A 9,586-nucleotide genomic window follows, 5' to 3' on the forward strand; every position below is an offset into this window, starting at 1 on the left:
GTACAAATTTTAACCTTTGTAAATATACACACATATACACATATTTTAATTTATGTCCACATATATACATCTCTTTACGTTTACTATGATTTCACTTTGTATTCACTATTTATTTATTTCATTTTCATTTAGTATTTTGAATGAAGGATTTAATCTTGTTCGTTTATATATTTTATTGTTTGTATGTTGTTATCGTTGTTCATATCATTTTTATACTTTCATATTCATTATGGTTTTGCCATGCATAAATAATGTAATTTGCTTTCACTATAATTTTGTGCTTTATTTTTACTCGATATAACAAAATTTATTCTTTAAAATGGCATTTCGTGTTTGGATTCGAGAAAATCGTGCCCTAACTTACTGGGTTTCGATTCTCTCGATAAATCTAAATGTACGAATCTTTCTAAACTCAAATTTTAGACGACCTCGGGATTAAAAAATCACGTCCTGACTTACTGGTCGTGATCTCATTTTTAAATCCGAGATGGCTAAAATATCTTTTAAATAAGCGTTTTTCATTCGCGTATCGAGAATTTGAGATATTGTATGCTAACTTACTGGATATGATTCTCTTTCTCGATTAACGTGAAATATATTCCTTTTTCCAAAAATTTTCATTTTAATACAAGGATCGTATTTTTAGTTCTTTCAAGTTCTCAATTTTCGACATCAAGACATTAGATAATCAACTAGGTACCAATTTCTGGGCGTTACGAGGGTGCTAATCCTTCCTCGTACGTAACCGACTCCCGAACCCATTTTCTAAATTTCGTAGACCAAAACCGTTGTTTTAATAAAATCAAATTATTTATTAAAAACAACCTTTTTCCCAGGTGACCCAATCACACCTCAAAAAAGATTGGTGGCGACTCCCTTTTTCATTTTCAAAACCCAAGTCGACCCCGTTTTCCATCAAAAAAACGGTGTCAACAATCCTTATCAAAAAAAGTTGTGCGGAATTTAAAAAAAATCAAATAGAGTTCAAAATTTCTCCTATAAATAGGGAGGGAGGAAGCCTAAGAAAGGCATTGAAGTTAGTTTTAAATTTTTTTCTCTAAGTTGCTTCCCATCCACCATCCTCCTCTACTTTGTAAAAACCTTCCCCTTAGTACTACTTTCATTCTGTAAATTTTGTATAACTATCTACTGTCTCCCATATCCTAGTAATCTTCAACTGATAATAGCAACCAACAGTTTAGGAGTATATAATCGATCTCTTGAGCAAATGATGTCAAATGTTAAAGTTACTCATGTTATTCGTGTAGCATTTCTCTATGATCAAAACCATCAAAACTATTGGAGCTGGATAAAAGATTCTTAACTAAAACTCATTCAAAAACAGAACTGACTTTTGTGGAATATCCAAAATAAAATGAATATCAAGTTTCAAAGTTTCCAATGTCATGCAAGCAAACAGAACGCCTGGTAAAGTGGAGATTCGGGTGAAGTGATTAAGGGGCACGTTTAAATCAAGATGCTAAACCGCACGCCTCTGTGCAGCTGATGTTTAAATCAGAAAAGGGCAGTTTTTCTTGGGAAAGGTGTGGAGAAAGCGAATGTGAAAGAGGCGGTAGAGAAAGCGAAGGAGAAGGAAGGTAAATTTTAAGAATCAAATTGAGACCATTTGTAAATTAAGGGATAATTTTTTTAGAATAAATGATATCATTGATCACTAAATTATGAGTAAAATTTTGTTTTGGTCACTTAACTAAAAAAAGTTATAATTTGGTTATTGAACTATTAAAAGTTTTCATTTAAATCATTGGACTCTTAAAATCAATGTTATATGACTTTCTCTGTTCATACTATCTACACCAATCGAAAGCTCTTTGTCCTCTCTTCTGAAGTTTAATTTTTTTTATGAAACAACTTTAGACGTTACGAATTTGCAAATCAAAATTCAAATAGCATTTTTCCTTGATCTTCGATGCTGACTGTCAGATCGACTTGGATCTAAAGTATGTTGTTTTACTTGTTGATAGGTATTGATCGTCGAATTATCATTTGGAGTTCGCTGGCCGATTTTTAAAAAAAAAACATAACAACCCAATGACTTAAAATAAAAGTTTTTGCATAGTTCAATAACTTGAATGAAAATTTTTGAATAGTTCAATGATCAAATTGTAAATTTTTTAATTAAGAGAAAACTTACCCATAATTTAGTGACTAATGGTGTAGTTTACCCAATTTTTTAAAATTATGACTAAATCAATATAATATAAATTTATAATTATACCAATTTTTTAACGACTACGTCACTCTACCGTTAAAAAAACAATCTTAATTAATTGTGTTACCAAAAAAGGAGCAATAATTGAGTTACCTGTGATATAGTTTACTGGCTTTTATTACTCCACCAAGGTTGGCTAATGGTGGAAAAATACATGCAAGATAAGTATGAATTATTCGGATGCCTAAAGTTAGGGAACGGAAATAATAATAATAGAAACGCATGATAAGGTTCAAGAAATTTTCATATTAAAAATGAGTAAGTAAAAATCTATATAATAACAACATAAATCGAAAATTCAGGTTAACAACTGATCTAAACGCTACTATTCATACCGTCGGTATTGGTGTCTTGGCCACCCCACTTCCTCATGCGTTCCGTTGTTTGTTCCACCTGCAAATGCAATCACACTACTACTGTAACCAACATGAAATCAATGAGCAATGGTAAATGCCAGTGTCAAATCTTATTAAGATACGACTCTCTTATTGTCTGGTGAAGATTTATGACAAACATTTTTAACTAACCTCCTTGTTCCAATTTATTCTACTTAGAACAATCAAGAGGAGCAAGGTTTGCAAAGCCGTTCCGGCTATCATACCTCCCCAAAGTCCCTACAATTGTGAGAAGAACAGTTGCTTTGGTCAGTGTCCATAACCATGCTATTTACAAATGCACATAACCAGAAATACCATACCATCACTCCTAAGTCAGCTATATAACCAAGTAGGTAGCCGAGCGGAAGACCAAAAGCGTAATAGCAACCTAAGTTAATATAAGCAACCAATGACTGCCATCCACCTCCAACAGCAACACCTACAAGAATGACATTAAAACAGAGTAATATAAAGAGTTGCAAAAATCAGGCAGTATAGCAAAAAGGATGGGAATCAAGCATATTGACACCTGATATCACAGGTTGAACACTGTTAAGAACCATGGTTACACCAAGAAGGTATGCCAAATGAGCGACAGCTCGTTGCATTTCTTCGCTGCTAGTGAAAATGACAGCAAAGTGGTCCCTGGTTATCACAAGAAGAACCATGCAGAAAAGGCCGATGAAGAGAGACTGAAGCACCGTAACATATACCGAGTATTTGGCTGCTCTTGGGTGTCCCCATCCTAGCTCATTGGAAACCCGAACGCTGACAATTATAGGACCAAACATGTGAAACCTTTTGATTCAATTTCGAAAATTCACAAGACTGTTGATGTTTGTGGAACCTTTTAACACCTACTTTCCACTGAAAGCGAACTAAAATTCGATCTATTCGAAAAAATTTAAAAAAAATTAAATTTTAAGTTAATTGAATTGAGATATTCGAGTCAGCTTAAATAAATAAATTGAGTTTCGAGTCCGAGGGGTTAAATTTTACAATTCGAATAACAGATTGATGTAAATATCCCTTTGATTCTTATTAATTTTAAAAATGAACAAATTAGTCTCTCACAACAAAAATTATAAAAAAAATTCAAAATATTTATAAAAATTTCAAAATTTATATTATTTAAAAAATTTTAAAATATATGCTGCATGTGAGGTGTAAAAAGTAAAATTGGAATTCAGCCTAAAAAGAATCAAATGTGTGAGAATAAGGGTCCGTTTGTTTACATGTAAAAGGTTTTACGGAAAATATTTTCCGCATTTTCCTGTGTTTGTTTCACAAAAAACAGCTTGGTCAACGGAAAATAAGCTTTTTTCCTTGCAAAATGACTTATTCTTTTAAAAAGCATAAGTCATTTTCCGGAAAAGAGCTTATCAATAGATAATTTTACTTTTATATAAAAATTAACTTAAATCAAGTTTAATATTATTATATTGATAATAAAATTTATTTTTATTTTTAAAAATATTTAAAATATTAATATAAAATATTATATTTTTTAATATTATTAAACATACGTATTTAATTATTTATATTTAGTCATATAATAAATTATTAATATAATCAATATAATTAATTATTTTTAATAAATTATTTAATATTTAAATTTTATTTTAATAGTAAATTTTAAAGATAATAATTTTAAATAATATTATTCACATATTATTGAAAATATCAATATTAATATTTTAACACTAAATATTTATTACAATCATAAATATATTAATAATAAATGTTTTGTAGTATAAATGTTAAAATATGTCATAAGTCTATATACTCTTTACAAATTTGCAATTTAGTTTCTATAATTTTATGTTCAAGAATTTAGTCCCTCTACTTTCTAGATTTGAAAATTAAGTCCAATTGCTTATATTGTTGCTTTTTTTTGTCAATTTTGTTAATGTTACATTTTTAAAATAAAAAAAATACTCAGTTAATAGTCATGTAACTAAAAAAATAATCGTTGCAATGAACCTAAATTTAACAAAATATTTTTAATATATGTAAAAACAATGTAAAATATAAAATTATAGATATAAAATAAACTCAATTAAACAATGAAAAAATGAAAAAAAAATCTCAAATGTATATTTGTTTACTTGAAAACGACTTTTATGAAATATTTTTAAAGAACTTCCAAACAAAAGAAAATATTCTACACAGATTCATCTAAATACCAGAAAATATTAGTTTTTTCAAAAAAAAAAATTATTTTCTATAAATCATTTTTTGAAAGTCATTTTCAGTGAAACATAATAAATCAATAAATGTGTAGCAATCAGCATATGGTGGTGTATAGTTACCTCATAGCAGCATTTATTCCAATGAATAACATAGCTTCCCACCCGTTCAAGTTCATGCTGTCATGCAAAAACAAAACGCATCAACTCTTGTTTCTTTTCAGTAATATCTTACCAGATTTTTTTTCTCAAACTTAAATTTTTATCATATAATCACAAGAAAAATAACAAACCCACACGTGACCGGCTTCTACCTTCCTTCAACTTGCCAAACCTACCCCAATGTAACCCCCATTCTCTCACCCTGTCATTTTCTTCCATAATTCCCAACCACCGCTCGTACAGGGAAGGAATTAAATGTTCAAATCTAAGAGATTTCTTTTTAAAACCGAGGGTTTGTTTTTGTAAAATTACCATGAAAGTTAAAAAGATTACATTTTACCTCTATATTCAAAAGATTAAAAAGTAAATTGAATTTCGTCTATTTTTATTATTAAAAATTAGTTTTTATATGTTAGCATAAGTTACACGTGACACGTCATGCGTATGTATCTGATTATTTTATCAGTCATGTCAATTTTTAACAGTAAAAATACATGAAAATTTTAACAGAAATAACAGTAAAAGTTCTATAGAGGCTCTTGTAGTAAGAGTCAGATTGCATTTTACCCCCTCTACTAAAAAATGTGCAAATTAGTTTTTTTTACATTAGATCAAAGAGTAAATTGATACTTCTGTTAAAATATTTCATCCATTTCTACAACTAAAAGTTAGTTTTCATACATTAGCATAACGTACATATGGCATGCCATGTGCAATCGTTTGATTATTCTGTCAAGCACACAAGTTTTTTAGCAATACAAATAGATGAAATTTTTAACTGAAAGGAGTGATTTGCTCTTTTATCTAATGTATAGGAATTATTTCGTCTTTTTTTTAGTAGAGGGAGAAAGATGCAATCCGACTCTTATTACAAGGGCCTGTATGATACTTTTAGCTAATTAATTTACTATTTAATATAATGTATTACTTATTTTTTGAGTGAAAACACTAAAATGTAATCTAACAAGCATCATATTTTTACTGGTTTGTTTATGCTTATTTACCTATGAAAGATAAATACTAAACCACTAATTTCCGATTTCAACAGAGTCAAAATTAGTGTTAAGAACTCACCAAATGGAAAGGGAACCGACAGCAATGATTGCATTGTCAAGGTGACCGACAAGAAGAATCATGCTCATCATGTACCAAATTTCAAGGCAAAGCATAACAGCAGAGGCAATGGAGAGTCTAACAAAGGCCCATATCTCCTTGAACGCCAGCCATGAAAACCCATGCCACACCTCGTCGCACCAGAAGATAACATAAGCCACTTGAGCTAAAGTGATCTCCCAGTTGGTGATGTCGAATGCTATGGCTGCACCAGTTGTACCCCAACCAAACACATCAATGAACAACCACAGAAGCCCAATGTGGAGAAGCAAAGCCAGAAACCCAATCCATGCCAGCACGTTAACCTTGCTTTGAGCTTGAAGGAACTTCCCAGTTGGGAAGTTAATGGCGAGTGAAAACAATTGTGGGATTGTAAGTATAGTGAACTTCCCAGCTAATTCGGCGATGTCTTCTTCTTGGCCGAGAAATTTAAGAATTGGGGTGGCGAAAATGTAAAACGGCAAGATAATGAAACAGGAAGCCAGCAAGATAATCCAGGACCTTTGCATATAAACGCCAAGCAAGTGTAGTTGTCCAGCACCGAAAGCTTGGCCGCAAAGTGTCTCAAGTGCACTCCCCATGCCAAGCTACATTAATTAATTTCCATAATTTGCACAATAAAATTAGGGTTCTCACCTCAAGAACTTGCAAACAAAATGGTCATGCTTTTAGATCTTTCTACATATTATCTATGGGACAGGGATGTTATTCCAAAAATAATGCAAACCCAAGGCTTATGATCTTGTAATTAATTGAAAACATTGCGTTCTTGAAGATGATGAAGAGAAGAAAAACACATGGATTCAGAGGAAAAGAAAGATAAGTATACGTTAATAACATTATTTTCTTTAAATATCCCAAAAGGGATGAAAGAATGGATACTTTAAATTCATAGTAGTGAGAGATAGGGAACGAACCATGAAGCCGAAAGAGAAAGTTCCGATGACGGTGAGAGAAAGGGTGACGGCGGAGAGTTCAACGTTGCCGATATGGCCGACGAATATATTGGTAAAAGAATTGGTCCCGTATTGACAAATTATTTGAAAAGCAATAGGAGCTGCAATCTTCCACATCTTCACCGTCTCTATCCAAAACACCGACTTAACTTCCTGGAAGCTCCTCGCCGGCGCATAGTCTCCGTTCTCCAACAACGTTGGCGCCGTGATTAGCAGTGGCGTCGCCTCCATTTCAGGTAGGAGACCGGTGTGGTGGTGCTGCAGCGGGTGATGGTTTCGAGTATGATGAGGAGAACGCCCGCTTCTCAGGCCAAGTCTTTCGTCCCCTTTGGCTTGGTTTGTTACTACAAATTACTACTAACACTAAGCTCTCCAACTCCCCAACTCTCCGCTCTCAATAATAATAATAATAATAATAATGACACCTCGATATTAGTAAAAAGATTATATAATAATATATAAAAGCTGCCGTCGAAATTAATTATATTCAAAACCATTAAATTATTAATAATTTTATATTTTGTTCACAAAAAGTAATAAAATGGTCATTGAACTAATTAAATTTTTTTATTTAAGATATTGAACTATTTTTAAGTTTTTATTCAAGTTACTAGGTTATTAAATTTTTTTTAAAGTTTGACTAGTGAGCTCCAAGAGACATTTCGATAATCGGTATGTTGAATAAATACCCATTGACAAGTAGAACATATCTTATATCCAATTCAATTTGATGGTCAGTGTTGGATATCAGAGAGAAAGTTGTTTAGGTTTGGGTTCCTAAATTTGTGACGTTCAAAGTTAGTTCATAAAAAAATGAATTGTAGAAAAAAAAAGGAATGAGAACTTTTGACTGGTGCAGGCGGTGCGAACAGAGAAGACCATACAACATAGATATTAACAGCCTAGTGACTTACATGAAAACTTTTAATAATTCATTGATCATTTTGCAACTTTTAAAAGTTGAATGACCAAAATATAAACTTACTAATAATTTGATGATCTTGATGTAATTTACTATTTTTAAATTATACGTAAAAATAAAAATACTTTTGAAATCATATTTATTGCTCTGAAAAAATATTTAACTAAATTGAAAATTAAAATCTCATCGCTAGGCTTGAGCGTTCGATCGAATCGAATAAAAAAATTTTGAGTTAATCGAGTTTACGAATCCTATTTTATCATCCTAACTTGATTTGAATTTTTCTCGAATTGAGTGGAGTGAGATGAAATTCGAATCGGATATATTTGTTCGAGTTAAATTAAAAAAGTACTTTGGATCCTTAAAACCACTGCCCACCATAATCAAATTTGCCCACCGCAATCAAATTTGTTATTAACTTTCATCCTCTATAATTTATTTATTAATCTTTTATATACGGGTTAGTTTCTTTGCTTGTTTAGTTGTTTAAATTATCTTCTGATTCTTGTCACAATGTATTTTGAAAGTAAAAAAAATATTAAATGTAAAAAATGTGAATTTTTTTAATAAAAGTTATTTTAAAGATAAAATGTGAAATCGATACCAATAAAAAATTTTAACACAAATATTTTATGGCATCACTAATAATTCAATTTTAACAGAAATTAATAAATATTCAACATGATTAAACAATTTAATAATATAAATAGTACAAAATGTGAAATTTAATTCAACAATATAAATAATAGATATAAATTCAGAAAAAGAAATATTTACGATTTGGGAGATGTAAAAGATTTGAGAGAAAGCAAAAGTAAAAAAAGTTTTATGGGTTGGGGGGAAAGGAAGTAAAATGGTTTAATATTTGTTTATTTGAATTATTCGAGTTATTCGAATTCGAAAATTTAACTCAAATCGAACTCGAAATTCGAAAAAAAAATTTAGTTGACTCGATTAATTCAATTCAAGTAATTCAAAATTCGAATTTCTTTTTATATTTTTTAATCGAATTAAATTTTACTCACCCTTACTCATTACAACAATTGAATTAAAATTTTAAATAATAGTACCAAAACATTACTTTCTTACCGAAATAATAAATAATTTAAGCTTGCACGTGTGAATTTAATATTATATTCATATATTCATTTGTTTTGCGTGAAACCTTTTAAAATGGTTTTCTAAAGCAGAGTATTTTCTTTTTTCTAAAAGGTAGAAATTTATATATGAATAATGCATCATAGTATATAATAATCTAACATTTATTATGCTGCTATAAAAAATAATATAATTTTAATTGAAATGATGAAATTTAATACAAGAAAGATTAAAATTATTGTACTCAAATTTCGTAATATTCAGTTGTGCATATATTTTTCTATATTCTATATTTATTTAAAACATAAATTTATATTAATTTTATAATTGAATCAAGATTAATGAACACATCAATTTAATAAAAAAACTTAACATATAATATGGATGATGATGATTTTTTTTATTTATTTAAAATGTATAAAAGACGTGTGTTTATAAAATTTATTGTTAGTGTATAAACCATGCTTAATTCGTTGATTTTTAAACCTAAAATCCTTACCAATCCTAGCACCACAAATAAAAAATTAATTATACCT

General features: G+C 29.9%; 1 protein-coding gene across 1 annotated transcript; it reads right to left on the minus strand.

Moving 5' to 3' along the window:
* Positions 1–2,459: 2,459 nt before the first annotated feature.
* Positions 2,460–7,461, minus strand: LOC107951277 (protein DETOXIFICATION 35). Its single transcript, XM_016886271.2, has 7 exons — positions 6,992–7,461; positions 6,036–6,661; positions 4,923–4,979; positions 3,140–3,378; positions 2,931–3,049; positions 2,761–2,847; positions 2,460–2,626 (listed from the first exon to the last, which is right to left on the minus strand). Exons 1-7 carry the CDS (start codon positions 7,259–7,261, stop codon positions 2,549–2,551), a joined length of 1,476 nt encoding a protein of 491 aa, XP_016741760.1. The 5' UTR covers positions 7,262–7,461; the 3' UTR covers positions 2,460–2,548.
* Between the last annotated feature and the right edge of the window lie 2,125 nt (positions 7,462–9,586).

Source organism: Gossypium hirsutum, chromosome D09, assembly GCF_007990345.1.
Source record: "Gossypium hirsutum isolate 1008001.06 chromosome D09, Gossypium_hirsutum_v2.1, whole genome shotgun sequence".
Taxonomy (NCBI): domain Eukaryota; kingdom Viridiplantae; phylum Streptophyta; class Magnoliopsida; order Malvales; family Malvaceae; genus Gossypium; species Gossypium hirsutum.